We start from the raw sequence: 20,317 nt of genomic DNA, 5'->3' as shown, positions 1-20,317 counted from the left end.
AGCATAAATAAACCCCTGGTAACACAATAAAGACTTCATTAAGACGTCTGACACTACGTATATGCTTTCCACTGGAAATTGTGCACTAATGATTTTTGTGGCCTATGTGACTCTGATGCACGGCAGTGCACTCAATGTCTATTTAAACAAAATTAACTGACTGCCTGCTTTATTAGATACGCCTCCACATTTATACACAGGGAGCCTCTCTGTCTGGACAAACGAATCCAGACAGAGAGGCAGGTGGCTCTCTATAGAAAACATAAAATCTTCTATTTTTTACCCCATTTGCGTTATTGGGTTCTCTCTAATGCAATCATTTAACACTCAACAGTGAAAGCACACTTTAACAATAACATGAGGCAAAATTTAAAAATGATACTAGTCAATCAATACATGTATCAAATGACTTTGTCCATAAAACATCCTTTCACCCATGTTCACATAGCACTGTGGTCTAAATGAAAGTGACAAACACCTTTGTATCATATTCTACCAATTTCTCTTGAATCCATATGCTATCTGTAACGGTGAGCGGTTTTGCTTGTTGGGATTATATTAGATTGTGTTCAGTTCATGAGTGTTGCAACTTTTAATGAGACAATGTAGTCAAGTTGCGATATGCCTGCATAAAGTTCACATTAAATACATTCTTTACATGCAAGCTTGTCCATCAACATTGATGAAGTTGATGGCTAAGACCAAAACTTATTAGGTACACAGCACAATATTTACCTCCACTGGATGGAAACAGGGAGACCACATCACATTTGATTTTAAACAGCTGCTGCTGGTAAATTTCCCGCCACCATTCAAGATGTGTGTGACATTCAGAGGAAGACAGGAAGTGAGCTCAGCACCAGGTTATTGCAAGCCAAAAATACTTTAATTTGTAATCAAAGAATGAAAATTTTTTTTTTAACATCAACTGTTTCTATATGAACATATTGTATCTACATTAATTTTTTGTTCCAGTATTTAATTAGTCACTGTGGCATAAAGACATGAAATAACATCATATGGCCCTGTCACACCTTGATGATTTAGCCTTTGTATGCCAACGTATGAAAAATATGCTGAGTACACTGGCGTACGTCTAATACGTTATGGGTAAATTTTATATAGGTTGTGTGCAGCTGTTAAAGTACAGCGAGTTTGTTGAAAAATTTTGGGCATACACAATATTTTCGATGCATATCAGTGTATGTCTCGTATGTCCCGCATACACTGGTCGTAAATTGCAGGTAAGTTATGCGATTGTTGACACACATTACTTGTAAGTTACTCATAAGTCGAAATTCGTCCATTGATTGGCTGAATAACTGAAAGCTGCAGTCCTCATGCGAGCAGTTCAGACTGTTTCAAATATTACAAATATTACTGAATAAATATATAGTCTTAATCCTACCTGTTACGTTGGTTCAGTCGGATTCAACATCACAGCCTGATAAAAACTTATCCACATAAAGCGTCCTGATATTGGAAAAAGACATCTGAAAATACTTTAGTTCCTTGTCGTGGCTGAAGAAACGTAGCGTTTTAAAACAAGTTCCTCGGTGTTTGACTGGTCCCAGTGCATTTCAGTCTGAACCAGAGAATGCCGGTGCTTTGAGCCACAACAAGAAAATTAACTTATTTTTAAAGTTTAAAGCGTCACAGCGCCTCATTCATTCATGTCAATGTTTAACACAGACATCAGTCGATTCTTCAGCATTTGGCACACGATGAAAATAAAGCCCATGATTCACAAAGACAAAAATAAAATAAAATAAAATTTAAGAAAATGTTCAATTACTCTGTTTAGCCACCATGTGGAGAGGGTGAGGCCATGCGACAGTGTACACGCTCTCAATGACAGGCATGTCAACATCTACATGCGCCGCCTGCCACATAAAAAGGCTTCTAGTGGTGGTGGAAATGCAAGCCAAGACGTTTCGACCCATACCACACTGACACGGACCGCTAGGTGAAAATGGAGTTGTTAGCATACGTTGGCTGTGACGGTTACATAACTCATTCAAAGTAGCCAGTGTATTTGCCAAATTTTCGTGCTAACCACTAATCCACCGTGCTGCCCATCTCAAATACCAAGGAGCTTAAATGGAGTAGTCTGGTCAAAGTTCATGGAATACATTACCCCCACCCCCACATATATATGTATACGCAAAGACTAAAGGTGCCCTGACACAAGCATGTTTTCGATTCAAGCAACAGCACAACCTGTGTCGTGACGATCCCATCCGCTGTGTTCACAGCTGGACGCCGTTCTTTGTTCTACCGGCTGCCACGCGCTCTGTGCTGGATGCTGCGTATATAAAATAATTATTTTGTGATGGATTAATCATTTTTTTTCTGCAAATTGGCTGTTGAAAATGGTTCTAATCACTTCCTGAATCACAGAGGAGGCTGCAGCCGGAGTCATTCGCGGGTGCGCCTAACAAGCTGCAGAAAGCATTTTGAGCCATCTAAAAAGGTAATTATTTGACTTGTTTGCATTGTCATGGCTTGATAAAAGAGTTGCGTGTTTTTTTTCCTTCTTGTGTGCAGCTGTTACAGTATTTATTTTTATGTTTATAACAGATTTAACTTCTTGTTATAATCCTTCAGACGAGCTGCGCTCTGATGTGATCTGCGTCACCACTCGCTCAGTTCACTTCTTGTTTACTCCACTTGACGAGCTACATGTCATGTTGGAGATTAGATTGCGCCACATAGCACAAAATTTGTGCGTGAAAGATTTTTTTGAACATTTTCAAATTCTCTGTGCACAATAGCACGCACCGGCACCCCTCTGGTGTCCTGTCTGCACCAGTTAAAGAGGAGTTTACTCTCCAGCACGACACAGGTCGTGATGTGTCTTGAATCAAAAACATGCTCGTGTCAGGGCACCTTAAGTTCTCTCCTTTGTGAGGGCATTCTGTGTGACTGACTACCTGAAAAGGAGGTACAGTTTCTACAACCCCTGGCAAAAATTATGGAATCACCCTGTAAAATTTCATCCCCAAAACTAACACCTGCATCAAATCAGATCTGCTTGTTAGTCTGCATCTAAAAAGGAGTGTTCACACCTTGGAGAGCTGTTGCACCAAGTGGACTGACATAAATCATGGCTCCAACATGAGAGATGTCAATTGAAACAAAGCAGAGGATTATCAAACTCTTAAAAGAGGGTAAATCATCACGCAATGTTGCAAAAGATGTTGGTTGTTCACAGTCAGCTGTGTCTAAACTCTGGACCAAATACAAACAACATGGGAAGGTTGTTAAAGGCAAACATACTGGTAGACCAAGGAAGACATCAAAGCGTCAAGACAGAAAACTTAAAGCAATATGTCTCAAAAATCAAAAATGCACAACAAAACAAAAGAGGAACGAATGGGAGGAAACTGGAGTCAACGTCTGTGACCGAACTGTAAGAAACCGCCTAAAGGAAATGGGATTTACATACAGAAAAGCTAAACGAAAGCCATCATTAACACCTAAACAGAAAAAAACAAGGTTACAATGGGCTAAGTAAAAGCAATCGTGGACTGTGGATGACTGGATGAAAGTCATATTCAGTGATGAATCTCGAATCTGCATTGGGCAAGGTGATGATGCTGGAACTTTTGTTTGGTGCCGTTCCAATGAGATTTATAAAGATGACTGCCTGAAGAGGAACATGTAAATTTCTATAGTCATTGATGATATGGGGCTGCATGTCAGGTAAAGGCACTGGGAAGATGGCTGTCATTACATCATCAATAAATGCACAAGTTTATGTTGATATTTTGGACACTTTTCTTATCCCATCAATTGAAAGGATGTTTGGGGATGATGAAATCATTTTTCAAGATGATAATGCATCTTGCCATAGAGCAAAAACTGTGAAAACATTCCTTGCAAAAAGACACATAGGGTCAATGTCATGGCCTGCAAATAGTCCGGATCTTAATCCAATTGAAATCTTTGGTGGAAGTTGAAGAAAATGGTCCATGACAAGGCTCCAACCTGCAAAGCTGATCTGGCAACAGCAATCAGAGAAAGTTGGAGCCAGATTGATGAAGAGTACTGTTTGTCACTCATTAAGTCCATGCCTCAGAGACTGCAAGCTGTTATAAAAGCCAGAGGTGGTGCAACAAAATACTAGTGATGTGTTGGAGCGTTCTTTTGTTTTTCATGATTCCATAATTTTTTTCCTCAGAATTGAGTGATTCCATATTTTTTTTCCCTCTGCTTGGTCTAAAAAGTAACCGTTACTGACTGCCACAGTTTTTTTTCCTGATTTCTTATAGTGTTTCTTAAAGCCAGAAAGTTGCCATTTGAAATGACTTTAGTTTTGTGTCATGTCTGTGATCTGCTTTTTTTCTACAAAATTAAACAACTGAATGAACATCCTCCGAGGCCGGTGATTCCATAATTTTTGCCAGGGGTTGTATATACATCACAGCATCATTCTGTCTGAATACCTCTGAGATTTTCAACTTAGAAGATACTGCTGCTCAGGAGGGGAACCAAAAAAAAAAGAAAAAAATTCACGGACACAAAGTCTTGTCAAAGCTACAGGGAGCTGCTGAGGGGAGTGGAGGTTAAAGAGCGGCAGGTTGATGCCAGATAAATCATCAAGATGTGACAGGCCTATTACCATTGAAACACTGCCACCCTGACACTACCACCAATAACCAGCTGTTGTCTCGGGTTTTTGTGCTCATATGTTTGTTCCTCAGCCAAATACTTAACAATGGATTTTAATGTAATGTCAAAAATCACTCTAAATTACTGTAAAATGCCAGCAAGTTCCCTAAAGGTTTACTTGCAAATGGTAAATGGACTGCATTTATATAGCGCTTTTCCATCTGCATCTGACGCTCAAAGCACTTTACAAATAATGCCTCACATTCACCCCGATGTGAGGGTGCTGCCATACAAGGTGCTCACTACACACCGGGAGCAATAGGGGATTAAAGATCTTGCCCAAGGGCCCTTAGTGATTTTCCAGTCAGGCTGGGATTTGAACCGAGGACCTTCTGGTCTCAAGCCCAACACCTTAACCACTAGACCATCACCTCCCACGAGCATTTCTTAAATTTTTTTTTCCAGATCAAATTATGGTATTTACACTCAGTCATCACTCATCGTCAACTTCTTATCCGGAATCGGGTTGCGAGGGCAACAGCTCTAGCAGGGGACCCCAGACTTCCCTTTCTCAGGCCACAATGACCACCTCTGACTGGAGGATCCCAAGGCGTTCCCAGGCATATTTCTGAAAATTTCACTGTAACGTTTGCTAGATTTTAGTCTCACGACAGCCGCACAAACAATTGCAGTTTGAAGACAACTTAAGGGCTTAGAGACGAACGAACTCTGTGATTTATTGAAAGTATTTTGAAACCACTGGACTGATTTATCTTTTATAAGAAAAAGTCTAAATGTACTAAGTGTAAAATTACTTACTTAGTGTCATTTATTTACTGTGCAACGCTGCCTCATTTTGAGTTTCCATAATTGACAACCATCTTAAATCTGTTAAAGAATGTATTTTTTTAAATCACCAGAGCAGATTTGATTTTACTCTTGTTACAGAATGAAATAGATGCAATAATGAGTGACTGCTTATTGTGAACCAGCTACTTATGACCAGCTACATTCTGAATATATGCTAAAGTTGGACTTTTTCATCCAAATACTGAATAAACTTTGCTCTGATAAGTAGCATGATAACTCTTATTCAGGGCTGGATTATTTTTATTTTTTTTTAGCCCTTGGACCTCAAATCCCAACATTTTGGATGGAGAAGCCCAAAGAGATGCCCATGTTTCACTTGGCTGTGGCAGATAGATGGTTAATTTAGAAATCTGGTGATGGACTGGTTGTCTGTCTGTGTGGTTACTGTCCAGGACCCACACAGGATCCTTGGTGTTGTGCATCTGACAAAGCGCTGCACCAGCGTTTGCTCCAAGACCTGACTAGATTTGAGCTCAAACACTCCATTATGTTTTATTTTCATATCACATAATAAAGTAAACCTAACATAACCATCTAAAACTAAAGTGTGGGGGGGGGGTTTAGAGGTGGAGTGGCCAAGAAGGGAAGTTTTGCTCTGATACTACACATGCATCACACTACTATTTCAAAATGTCATATACGGAACCATAACGGAGATCTGACAGAACAGCAAGTAGAAGCAGTTGTTTTTGTGGAATACGTTAATTACTTGTGTCATCCACCAGGAGAGACTGTTCTGAAGGAAAATACCCTGAATTACTGGATGAATCATGCAGAACAGTATCAAAGCAAAGAGGCAGTAAGAGTGGCAGGCGAGTCTGGGAACTTCAAAAGAGTCTGGATGTGCAAGAAGATCTCTTCGACCAAGAGAAAAGGTATGTGAGGCAACAGCTGGAGCCAGTTCGTGACTTGATGGCCAAATGCAAGAAAGGACTTTAGAAAAGACGAATTTGTGCGTGCATGTTTTGGGTAGCTACCACTGCCTCCCGGCATATATAAGCTTTATTTAGAAACAAGAGTATCAGCTGATACATCAAATTAGCTGGACCAACTGATCTGGATTATCTGATCTGTGGACCCCTGAATTAGAATGATTAATCATCTAATGACATTTGAAAGAGAAATATTTCCTGTCTGTTCTTTAGCTGAGATGAGAACACTGCACAGTTTAATTAGTTTGGAATGACAGAGGAGCGAAAATGTGTGCCGGTTGGATGCTGTGTGATGACCTGGTTGGAGAAATTATACAAGATTCCTCTTAAGAAATTTATAAGATTCAATAATGATCTTGCTTTGCTTTTGTCAATCAGGGTGAAATGCATCAACTTTATCAAAGGGTTTACAACAAAGCCCATTTTGTGCTTTTTGGGTGAAATTGGACAGACTGCACTTAAATGGTCTGCTTACATTTTCATGGGAGGGTTTGTTTTTATGTGGCCATGATGGAATGACAGAATTTGGCTGAACACTGACCAAAACCTAACTTCAACCCACAACAAGGTATGATTAACCCTAGTGGACACACACACACACACACACACACACACACACACACACACACACACACACACACACACACACACACACACACACACACACACACACACACACACACACACACACACACACACACACACACACACACACACACACACACACACACACACACAGTGTAGTACCAGTGTGGCTCCCTGACAGTCCTGCTTGTTGACCTCCTCTCCTTGTTTCAGTATCTCCTGAATGTCTCCCAGCATCCTCCTCTCTGTTGAAGCTCGTGTCTCATTGATCATCTCTTGTGTGATTCCTGCCAATCAGATGCACAAGCAGACACGTTGGTTCCAGTGCCCTTGTATGTGCAGCATACAGCCTGAATGAACAAGGTTACATATAGAAGTTAAATACTCCTTAAAATAGCTAAAACAAAACACAAATCAGTCAAAATTTATCAAACTTGTTTCTCCACAAATAGTTCAGATTTTCAAATGAAACAGACTGCACTGTTTTTTCCCAATGTAAGAAGATGCCGATAACATAACTTCTTATTTTAAAAAAATCTACCATGTACTGCATTTTTTACTGGCCATATTTTAGCTGTACGACTTCTCTGGTGACCCTGATTTACAAGTAAAGCCCCACGGCCAACTATATCAAAGTCACAGCCCTGTTGGAAGGTCACACTTCTATTTTATACAAACTCTCATGTGATGGCCAGCAACAGTCCTGGAGGTGGTGAAACATGGGGAGAAAAAAGGGTGAATTGGTATTTTTTACTGAAATCACAATCACAGCCAGAGGCTGCACAGAGGTGTGTGACTTCTGTCAAATAATTGCAATGCATCCCTCCAGCTATGATTTTCCTCTGCGGTTTGCTTGTTCATTCTTAAAGCAATCAACAGTGTCTATAATGGAACAAACTTCACTGTCATCCCCAACATATTTTCATGAACGCAACAATGTGTTCTGCACATTTTAAATCATTGAATATAACAACTACCATACTATACAACAACAAGCCATACTGTATTCTAGCTCCATCCACTGCACACTGCACTTACTGTGTTTATAAATGCCAAATCATATCTGTCTCACTGTCACCCAATAAGGTTCATTTAGATCTAAAAAATAATAATTAAAAAACAAAGCCCAACACATTTGAAAACTTATTTACCTATTTATTTACCTACCATATTTTCTGATGTATAAGTCGCACGTGCTAACAAATGCCTCTTGAAGAGACAAAATCCATATATAAGATGCAATGGAGTATGTCAGACCTTCTTCTATATAATCAGCTCTTTAATTTGGGATTTTTGTGCATTATCATGTACTTTTTATTACTGACATTTATTCTTTTATTATTAGAATTCTTTTATTATTAGATTTTTATTCTTGGGAAAGTACAATATAAATAGTAATCATAATTATTATTATTACTAAAGAATGTGTGTTTTTTATTGGTATATACAGTTGTTCTCAAAGGTTTACCTGGCAGAATTTTTTTGGCCATTTGTCAGAGAATATGAATAACACAATAACTTATTTTCACTCGTGGTTAGTGGTTGTGTGAAGCCATTTTTGCCAAACAACTGTTTTGACTCATTTTAAATCATAATGACAACAGAAACTAACCAAATAACCCTCATCAAAAGTTTACATACCCTGGTGATTTTGGCCTGATACAGGGATGAAAGTGGTGAAACACAAAAACAGCTGAAACCCAAAATTACCCCCCCCCCCCCCCAAAAAAAACTTTTTTTTAAATTCGAGAAGCTCCGAAATGCAATCTATGGCTATTCCAAACAATAAATTGGAGTGGGTGCAGCACCCATTTTGGTGAGAAAAAAAAACCAACTTTCCTAATTTAAAATCACTCCTCTAGTGGTATTCTACCCTGACTACACTCCAAAAACCAACATGCATGTTGTTGGTTTTTATATTACATGAACGTAAGTCTAACATGTAGCTTCTACGATACAGAATCAAGTTTTATGGGTGTAGTTTTAACATAACATGCAACAACTTAAAATTTAATTTGCTCAGTGAACATAAGAAAATTATGGACAGTATTTCCACCGAAGTAAAATGTGTTAATGTAGCCAGAAACAATTTTGCTGAGTGACCTAAATGCAAATTTGTTGGGTCAACATGATGGATTTGCGTTACTGTTACTTAATTACCATGGGTCAGGACAACTAGATTTGTAAGGGTAAATGTAACAACAACAACAAAAAACAGTAATTAGCTTTGGCTGCTCGCTTGTTTGCGCTCGGGGTCACCACAGCAGATCCAAAGTGGCTCTGCATAAATTGTGCTGATCCAACACAGCAAAGTTAAGTTGACATGTAACTGTACTATTTTAAAAGTAGTTGTAATTACTTACAGGGCAGGGTTGGTGGCCAAGTGGTTAGTGCACTTAGTTTCAGTTCGAAAGGTTCCCAGTTCAAACCCCACCCCTGCCACATTTCTCCCTGTAATGTGGAGCTGTGTCAGGAAGGGCATCTGGTGTAAAACCTGTGCCAATACAACAAGCAGATTTGCTGTGGTGACCCTGAGCGCAAAAAAGGGAGCAGCTGAAGGGATTTACTTATTTTTGTTACATTTACCCTTATAAATCAAGTTGGCCTAAACCACGGTAATTGGGTAACACTAATGGAAATTCATCATGTTGACCCAACAAATCTACATTTAGGTCTACATTTACCTTTTCAAACCAAGTTGGCCTGAACCATGGTAATTAGGTAATAGTAACACAAATTCATCATGTTGACCTAACAAATTTACACTTAGGTCACTCAGCAAAATTGTTTCTGGCGAGGTTAACACATTTTACTTGGGTGGAAATACTTTAAATATTTTTTTCATGTTCACTGGGCAAGTTATTTGTTTGAGTGTTGGATGCAGCAGTTTTCTTGCTTGGCAAATGGTTCTGGAGGAAATGCTGGAGGAAATCACTGAAGAAATGAACAAATTGAAAATATGGTTTGACTGAAACAAATTGTCATTAAACTTAAATAAAACTAATGTTATTTGGGGACTGCAGAAAGAATGAGCAAGTACAAATACAGATAGATGGGGTGTAAATTGAATGGGTTAATGAAAATAAATTCCTTGGGGCAATAATAGATGAGAAAATCAGCTGGAAACCACACATCAAATATATACAAACCAAATGACCAAGAAGCACTTCAGTGTTAAAAAAAAAAAGCAAAAGCAAAATATGTTCTGGATCACAAATCACTCTGCACTTATTTCTTTTGTTATGTTCAAAATAAATCTTCAAATAAATAATTAAACAGTAAACATCCAGGAGTCACCAGGTCAGTTTAACATGGTTACTGTGAGGATCACTATGAAAATACAATATATGAATAAAAATAAAAGAAAAAATAAATAGAATTTGTAATGCATTTGACTCTTTTTGGTCAATAAACACTGAGTCATTAATTATTATACTGAAAACAAATGCAACACAAATGTGCTGACAGGCGACAGCTTAATGCTAGCTTTAACATTGAGAAATGCCATTGGCATACCACTGCGTTAGCATTGCTTCCATTTTTAAGTTATAAAATACATCTATCAACTGTTCCAGAACACCATAACAGGTCAGTTTAACATAAAAAGGTAAGTATTACTCACAGACATATGCTCTTTAGGGTTTAGCATGGAAAAATGAAGAGAATGCCAAATAAAAACCAACAGCTTTGCTTCAAGGGCGTGCTGCCCAATAAGATGCCTGATGGAAAAAAAGCAGAAATCTGCCAAAAAGTGGACATTTTTATCCCTGCTCATTGCACACACACAAGTTGACATAAATAGGTTTGAATGGCTACAAAAGGTAACCATCCTCTCCTGTAGTCTTCTAATCAGTGTGTGTATATAAAAGGTCAGTGAGTTGACAGACCCTTGCATCTTTCATCCAGTGCTGCATTGACATTACTGGTTTCTGAGTCATAGAGAAAGCAAAAGGTAATTGGACTGTATAAAACAGGAAAGGGATATAAAAAATATCCAATGGAGTGTGAATGGCAATCAGCAGAGTTCAAACTCTAATTAAGACATGGAAAATGAGGGATTCTGTTGGAACCAAACCACGGTCAGGTAGGCCAACAAGGATTTCAGCAACAACTGCCAGGAAAATTGTTCAGGATGCAAAGAAAAACCCACAAACAACTTCTGCTGAAATACAGGACTCTCTGGAAAAAAAGTGGTGTGGCTGTTTCAAGATACACAATAAGGAGACAGTTGAAGAAAAATGGGCTGCATGGTCAAGTCGCCACAAGAAAGGCATTACTATGCAAATGTCACAAAGTATCCCACTTAGAATACGCCAAGCAGCACAGAGAACAAAGTCATTTGGAGTGATGAGACAAAAATTGAACTTTTTGGCCACAACCATTATCATTACATTTGGAGAGGAGTCAACAAGGCCTATGATGAAACGTACACCATTCCTACTGTGAAACATGGAGGTAGCTCGCTGATATTTTGGGGATATGTGAGCTACAAAGGCACAGGAAATGGTCAAAATTGATGGAAGGATGAATGCAGCACATTATCAGAAAATACTGAAGGAAAGTTTGCACTCATCAGCCTGGAAGGTGTGCATGGGACGTACTTGGGCATTCCAACATGTCAACGATCCAAAACACAAGCCCAAGTCGGCGTGTCATTGGCTACAGCAGAATAAAGTGAAGGTTCTGGAGTGGCCATCTCAGTCTAACCTCAATATCATTGAATCACTCTGGGGAGATCTCAAATGTGAATTTCATTCAAGACAGCACAAAAATGTACAAGAATTGGAAGCTTTTTGGCAAGAAGAATAGGCAGCTTCACCATTAGAGTAACTAAAGAGCCTTGTACACAGCTACCACAAAAGACTCCAAGCTGTCACTGATGTTGATGATCAATCTATCTTTATTAGTTGGCTATGTACCACAAGCTTTTAAGGTGGCAGTAATTAAACCATTACTTAAAAAGCCATCACTTGACCCAGCTATCTTAGCTAATTATAGGCCAATCTCCAACCTTCCTTTTCTCTCAAAAATTCTTGAAAGGGTAGTTGTAAAACAGCTAACTGATCATCTGCAGAGGAATGGTCTATTTGAAGAGTTTCAGTCAGGTTTCAGAATTCATCATAGTACAGAAACAGCATTAGTGAAGGTTACAAATGATCTTCTTATGGCCTCAGACAGTGGACTCATCTCTGTGCTTGTCCTGTTAGACCTCAGTGCTGCTTTTGATACTGTTGACCATAAAATTTTATTACAGAGATTAGAGCATGCCATAGGTATTAAAGGCACTGCGCTGCGGTGGTTTGAATCATATTTATCTAATAGATTACAATTTGTTCATGTAAATGGGGAGTCTTCTTCACAGACTAAGGTTAATTATGGAGTTCCACAAGGTTCTGTGCTAGGACCAATTTTATTCACTTTATACATGCTTCCCTTAGGCAGTATTATTAGAAAGCATTGCTTAAATTTTCATTGTTACGCAGATGATATCCAGCTTTATCTATCCATGAAGCCAGAGGACACACACCAATTAGTTAAACTGCAGGAATGTCTTACAGACATAAAGACATGGATGACCTCTAATTTTCTGCTTTTAAATTCAGATAAAACTGAAGTTATTGTACTTGCCCCCACAAATCTTAGAAACATGGTGTCTAACCAGATCCTTACTCTGGATGGCATTACCCTGACCTCTAGTAATACTGTGAGAAATCTTGGAGTCATTTTTGATCAGGATATGTCCTTCAATGCACATATTAAGCAAATATGTAGGACTGCTTTTTTACATTTACGCAATATCTCTAAAATTAGAAAGGTCTTGTCTCAGAGTGATGCTGAAAAACTAATTCATGCATTTATTTCCTCTAGGTTGGACTATTGTAATTCATTATTATCAGGTTGTCCTAAAAGTTCCCTGAAAAGCCTTCAGTTAATTCAAAATGCTGCAGCTAGAGTACTAACGGGGACTAGAAGGAGAGAGCATATCTCACCCATATTGGCCTCTCTTCATTGGCTTCCTGTTAATTCTAGAATAGAATTTAAAATTCTTCTTCTTACTTATAAGGTTTTGAATAATCAGGTCCCATCTTATCTTAGGGACCTCATAGTACCATATCACCCCAATAGAGCGCTTCGCTCTCAGACTGCAGGCTTACTTGTAGTTCCTAGGGTTTGTAAGAGTAGAATGGGAGGCAGAGCCTTCAGCTTTCAGGCTCCTCTCCTGTGGAACCAGCTCCCCATTCGGATCAGGGAGACAGACACCCTCTCTACTTTTAAGATTAGACTTAAAACTTTCCTTTTTGCTAAAGCTTATAGTTAGGGCTGGATCAGGTGACCCTGAGCCATCCCTTAGTTATGCTGCTATAGACTTAGACTGCTGGGGGGTTCCCATGATGCACTGAGTGTTTCTTTCTCTTTTTGCTCTGTATGCACCACTCTGCATTTAATCATTAGTGATTGATCTCTGCTGTCTTCCACAGCATGTCTTTTTCCTGATTCTCTCCCCTCAGCCCCAACCAGTCCCAGCAGAAGACTGCCCCTTTCTGAGCCTGGTTCTGCTGGAGGTTTCTTCCTGTTAAAAGGGAGTTTTTCCTTCCCACTGTCACCAAGTGCTTGCTCATAGGGGGTCGTTTTGAACGTTGGGGTTTTTCTGTAATTATTGTATGGCTTTTGCCTTGCAATATAGAGCGCCTTGGGGCAAATGTTGTTGTGATTTGGCACTATATAAATAAAATTGATTTGATGTTAAAGGAGGCAATACATGGTATTAAGCACTGGGGTATGTAAACTTTCTGATCATGGTCATTTAGGTAGTTTCTTTTGTCATTATGATTTAAAAGGAGTAAACACAGCTGTTTAACAATAAACTGCTTCACACAACCACTAACCATAGGTGGAAAAAATAATTTTGTGTTATCACTCATATTCTCTGAAAAATGGGCAAAAAAAAAAAAAAGAAAATCTGCCAGAGTATGTAAACGTTTGAGCACAACTGTAAGTTGCACCAGAGTATAAGTCACAGGACCTCCCAAACTAGCAAAAACAAACAAACAAAAAGTTATACTCTGGAAAATACTTTAAAATGGACATTTAAGGTGGAGAAAACTTTGCATTTGCTCATTTTTTAATTTATTATTTAAGCATGTGAGTAACAATCATGCATATTTATACCTGCTCTTATATCTGATCTCTGAACATTAAAAAGTGGACGAAATACAACATGAATCAAACATTTTTACAGTTTTGTCATGAACTGGGTAGGCGTGGCACAGAAGGAGGTTGAACACAAATGCAGACTGAAAATACTGAGGTATAAGTTAAAGGCTTTATCTCAGAAATCAGGCAGGGGTACGGCACACAGGAAGGCAGCCTGAGAAGCAGCGGTACAGGCAGGGGTTAAGCAGAGGCATAATCAACAAGCACAGTTCCAAAATACCAGGAGACACAATACATGGGCTGAGGTAGGAGCAAGGTCAAAAAAACGACACATGGTCAAAAAATGGCAAGGCAAAAACAGAGTAAAAAACAAAGGCTGGAACGTGGACAAGAAATCACAACAAACTGGCTGGGAGTGGAGAAAGTAAGGGCTTAAATAACAGGTGCAGTAATTGGGGAAACAAGGCACAGGTGTCAGGGAAGGTTCTGAAAGGGGCGTGGTCAGACGAGACAGAGGTGAAACAGGAGTCAAGACAGTGCAGGAAGACAGAATTACAATGAAGTTGAGAGAAACTGGTGCAAGAAAGTGCAGTAAGACAAGATGGTGAACCTACCACAGTGATCAAAATACAACACCAACACAAAAGATGAACAAAACCCAAGTCCCAATAAACAAAAAATAAAATAAAGAAAACCCAACACGAAGGAACAAAGAATTAAACCATGAAACAAATGTAAGAACCGAAAAGAGCTAAACAAGAAAATAAAGTAATGGGGTTGTGGTAGAGAGGTGAAGAAGAGAGTGCAAGCAGGGTGGAGTGGATGGAGAAAGGTGGCAGGAGTGATTTGTGACCAAAGAATATCAGCAAGAGTGAAGGGGAAAGTTTACAAGACAGTAGTGAGACCAGCTCTGTTGTACGGCTTAGAGATGGTGGCACTAACAAAAAGACAGGAGGCAGAGCTGGAGGTGGCAGAACTGAAGATGTTGAGATTCTCTTTGGGAGTGATGAGAATGGACAAGATTAGGAATGAACATATCAGAGGGACAGCTCAGGTGGAACGGTTTGGAGATAAAGTCAGAGAGGTGAGATTGAGATGGTTTGGACGTGCAGAGGAGGGATCCAGGGTATATAGGGAGAAGGATGTTGAGGATGGAGCCACCAGGCAGGAGGAGAAGAGGGAGGTCAAAGAGGAGGTTTATGGATGTGCTGAGGAAGGACATGCAGGTGGCTGGTGTGACAGAGGAAGATACAGAGGACAGGGTGATATGGAAACGATTGATCTGCTGTGGCGACCCCTAACGGGAACAGCCAAAAGACAAAGAAGAAGAAGAACTATGTGTAACAATAAACAGATAATTCAACAAAAGACAAAAGAAAAGCAAACCGGTAATAAAACTAATAATTATACAAAGGCAGGACTGAAACTAGACATATAGCTAAGGTAAGATAAACAGGAAATAACTGATAAACAAAAAATAAAACCACTGACAAAAGTATTACACACAGGAGTAAGATAATCAGAACCAAAGTACGATGAGACTAGATAAAAAAAAACTAAAATATAATGACCAGATAAAAACAATAGAGGACAAAACATAACTGGGCCAGACTGGGGCTGAAACATGACAGGTTTATGCATTTCAGACGTTTATGACTGTGTGTAATTAGTGAAGGTTTACGGCTTAAGAAGTGTTAACCACCGCTACTTATCACACAAACACAACACAGGCAATTAATATAATAATACTAACAGCAGAAAACAAAAATTAATGAAGCTCGTTCAAAAAAGGTGAACAGTGAAAAGACAACCACACTGGGCTCAAAGTGTATAACACAAAGCATGAACCCCCCCTAATGCCGAGATGACTTGAAACTCAGTGATTACATCACACTGACACCTCGAAATGCAGAATCGGGTCACAACAGTACGTTTTTGGATGAGTGACTGATATCTCAAGCTGTCACACTCACACTCATTTCAGATGACAGCAGCTGCCAGAACTGCAGCCTCAAGTAAAACCCAAATCAATCATCATATTTAGACCATGAAATTACCTCATCTCAGAAAGGAAAAGTGCAATGAGACGGTGATTTGACTCTAAATACCATAATTCACCTCCTCGAACTGAAGAGAACATTTGGAACTTTTCTAAGTCTTGAGGACAACTGATTGAAAGCAAAGCCATCAAATTTATCCTGTCATCAACACTACATTTCATTTTATTTTATAGGTTGGGATTTTACTGCATTATTTGACCTTCTATAATGCTTGGCTGAGTCTACTTTCAGCAGCATGACATTCTGTGCACAGACAATGCGGGTTTGACTCCTTTCTCTGTTTCAGCGTTCACATTTCTGGCAGACGAGTTCCCTTTTATCTCTACAGCTCATCGCAGATAAACCCGGCACCACATGGGAGGATCAATAAGAGTCAGATCAGTCAAAGCTGCATATTTACTGCTGTGAAAGTGTGCAAGACACAAAATGCCTGTGGGCACATCCCTGCAGCATCCCTGGAGTGAGGCGTCGCATCCAACCGTAGTGCACTGAGAACATTACTGGAGCAATTAGCAGCACCGCTCCCTTTGATCAGCTTAATAATTATTCTCCTCACCTTCTGTACCACAATCTGTATCCTGCAGCTCCAGAGATCCTATTGTAAACTGAGAGCCTCAATTTAGTCCGTTTCCCCCTTTCTCTCAATACTGTCTCACCACAGACGTATCGTTATCTTTGGCTGCTTTCAGTGATGCCGGGATTTGGTTAGACTCTTTCACTCCGATTGTTCTGTCTGAGTTATTTTCATTAGTTACTTCATCCAAACCATCAACATGTCTATTAGACCCCATTCTTACAAGGCTGCTCAAGGAAGCCCTACCATTATTTAATGCTTCGATCTTAAATATGATCAATCTATCTTTATTAGTTGGCTATGTACCACAGGCTTTTAAGGTGGCAGTAATTAAACCATTACTTAAAAAGCCATCACTTGACCCAGCTATCTTAGCTAATTACAGGCCAATCTCCAACCTTCCTTTTCTCTCAAAAATTCTTGAAAGGGTAGTTGTAAAACAGCTAACTGATCATCTGCAGAGGAATGGTCTATTTGAAGAGTTTCAGTCAGGTTTTAGAATTCATCATAGTACAGAAACAGCATTAGTGAAGGTTACAAATGATCTTCTTATGGCCTCAGACAGTGGACTCATCTCTGTGCTTGTTCTGTTAGACCTCAGTGCTGCTTTTGATACTGTTGACCATAAAATTTTATTACAGAGATTAGAGCATGCCGTAGGTATTAAAGGCACTGCGCTGCGGTGGTTTGAATCATATTTATCTAATAGATTACAATTTGTTCATGTAAATGGGGAATCTTCTTCACAGACTAAGGTTAATTATGGAGTTCCACAAGGTTCTGTGCTAGGACCAATTTTATTCACTTTATACATGCTACCCTTAGGCAGTATTATTAGACGGCATTGCTTAAATTTTCATTGTTACGCAGATGATACCCAGCTTTATCTATCCATGAAGCCAGAGGACACACACCAATTAGCTAAACTGCAGGATTGTCTTACAGACATAAAGACATGGATGACCTCTAATTTCCTACTTTTAAACTCAGATAAAACTGAAGTTATTGTACTTGGCCCCACAAATCTTAGGAACATGGTGTCTAACCAGATCCTTACTCTGGATGGCATTACCCTGACCTCTAGTAATACTGTGAGAAATCTTGGAGTCATTTTTGATCAGGATATGTCATTCAATGCGCATATTAAACAAATATGTAAGACTGCTTTTTTGCATTTACACAATATCTCTAAAATTAGAAAGGTCTTGTCTCAGAGTGATGCTGAAAAACTAATTCATGCATTTATTTCCTCTAGGTTGGACTATTGTAATTCATTATTATCAGGTTGTCCTAAAAGTTCCCTGAAAAGCCTTCAGTTAATTCAAAATGCTGCAGCTAGAGTACTAACGGGGACTAGAAGGAGAGAGCATATCTCACCCATATTAGCCTCTCTTCATTGGCTTCCTGTTAATTCTAGAATAGAATTTAAAATTCTTCTTCTTACTTATAAGGTTTTGAATAATCAGGTCCCATCTTATCTTAGGGACCTCATAGTACCATATCACCCCAATAGAGCGCTTCGCTCTCAGACTGCAGGCTTACTTGTAGTTCCTAGGGTTTGTAAGAGTAGAATGGGAGGCAGAGCCTTCAGCTTTCAGGCTCCTCTCCTGTGGAACCAGTTCCCCATTCGGATCAGGGAGACAGACACCCTCTCTACTTTTAAGATTAGACTTAAAACTTTCCTTTTTGCTAAAGCTTATAGTTAGGGCTGGATCAGGTGACCCTGAACCATCCCTTAGTTATGCTGCTATAGACTTAGACTGTTGGGGGGTTCCCATGATGCACTGAGTGTTTCTTTCTCTTTTTGCTCTGTATGCACCACTCTGCATTTAATCATTAGTGATTGATCTCTGCTCCCCTCTACAGCATGTCTTTTTCCTGGTTCTCTCAACTCAACTCAACTTTTTTCTTGTATAGCGCCAAATCACAACAAACAGTTGCCCCAAGGCGCTCAAAGCGCCTTGGGGTTGGGGCTGAGGGAGGCGTTCTCTCCCTCAGCCCCAACCAGTCCCAGCAGAAGACTGCCCCTCCCTGAGCCTGGTTCTGCTGGAGGTTTCTTCCTGTTAAAAGGGAGTTTTTCCTTCCCACTGTCGCCAAGTGCTTGCTCACAGGGGGTCGTTTTGACCGTTGGGGTTTTTACGTAATTATTGTATGGCTTTGCCTTGCAATATAAAGCGCCTTGGGGCAACTGTTTGTTGTGATTTGGCGCTATATAAATAAAATTGATTAAATTGATGACAGCTAGACTCAAACCTGCACAATGGTTGACATGTGCCTTACTAGCACTGCTGAAATAGTCTGAAGCATTATTAATTCTGTACTTTTTACAATTCAACAGTTGTCACAACAGATCATCTTCTCTTTAATTATTCAGGGAAATATGACCATCTTCCCCAACAACACCAGTCTTGCAAACTTTACAAATGAGCCGCTACATGCAAGCATCTGGGATTTAGTTATGAGGGAGAACACCTTGACTGCAACTGTTAACCATAAACCTGGAGAAGCCTTAGGACAGCCGTAGTGCCCAAGAAGTAATGTTTGCAATGATTTCTCAGGGCTGTGAAATTAAAATTGTGAACTCAGAATTCTGACCCAGTCTGGGGGGGGCCCAGCCCCCCTGGAGCCGGTGTCTAGGGCCCGCGGGGCCCAAGAAACAAAATTAATTTTGTATCTAATGATACATTTTCAGCATCTCCTGGAAGAAAAAAAAAATCTCAAATGAAGCGCATATTACATGATCCGAGATTCAACGTTTCATTTGAATTGTCAATGATCATGTTGAAATCACAGAATATGGCATGGAAGTAGGATGTGAAATGATTTGCCTTTTAATTGTAAACTAAATTATGCATTACGTAAGAACACTTAAACTACATGATATTAATGAAGACTGAAAAGACTTAAAGCATTTCAAAAAACAAAGCTAAAGCTTGAAGAATATTTTGAAAATCATGGTAAAATATCAATAACATACCTTATAGTAAAAAAGCCACTTACATTCTTGTGTAAATTCCTGTAAATCCATTCAAAGCCACAATATCTTTTTTTTCCAATGAAAGAAAGTCTATATTAACTAAAAAAAGTGACATAATCTTGTCTGAAATCCTATTTGAACAACTCAATGTTTATTTTCCAGAGACAAAAAAATTCTTACAATGTTTCTTCAGGGCAAAAGATGCAATTCGCTTTTCCCATTTCTTTTATCTCATGGATGTGTTCATGAAGATGACCCTTTAAATTCAAGCCAGCACCAATTCCACGGATTCTTGTATAGTAGTGTTCAGAATAATAGTAGTGCTATGTGACCAAAAAGATTAATCCAGGTTTTGAGCATATTTCTTATTGTTACATGGGAAATAAGGTACCAGTAGATTCAGTAAGTTCTCACAAATCCAACAAGACAAGCATTCATGATATGCACACTCTTAAGGCTATGAAATTGGGCTATTAGTATAAAAAAGTAGAAAAGGGGTGTTCACAATAATAGTAGCATCTGCTGTTGACGCTACAACCTCAAAACTATT

The 20,317-nt window shown here is 39.2% G+C and overlaps 1 protein-coding gene across 1 annotated transcript in view; it reads right to left on the bottom strand.

Moving 5' to 3' along the window:
* Positions 1-20,317, bottom strand: part of ppp1r16b (protein phosphatase 1, regulatory subunit 16B) — a 181,853-nt gene that overhangs the window by 12,346 nt on the left and 149,190 nt on the right. The window contains exon 5 of the mRNA XM_034166111.1: positions 7,164-7,288. Within this exon, the coding sequence (XP_034022002.1) occupies positions 7,164-7,288 (125 nt within the window). The remainder of the gene's footprint in view (positions 1-7,163; positions 7,289-20,317) is intronic.

Source organism: Thalassophryne amazonica, chromosome 3 (assembly GCF_902500255.1).
Source record: "Thalassophryne amazonica chromosome 3, fThaAma1.1, whole genome shotgun sequence".
NCBI lineage: Eukaryota > Metazoa > Chordata > Actinopteri > Batrachoidiformes > Batrachoididae > Thalassophryne > Thalassophryne amazonica.
This window is presented reverse-complemented; position numbering and strand designations above follow the sequence as displayed.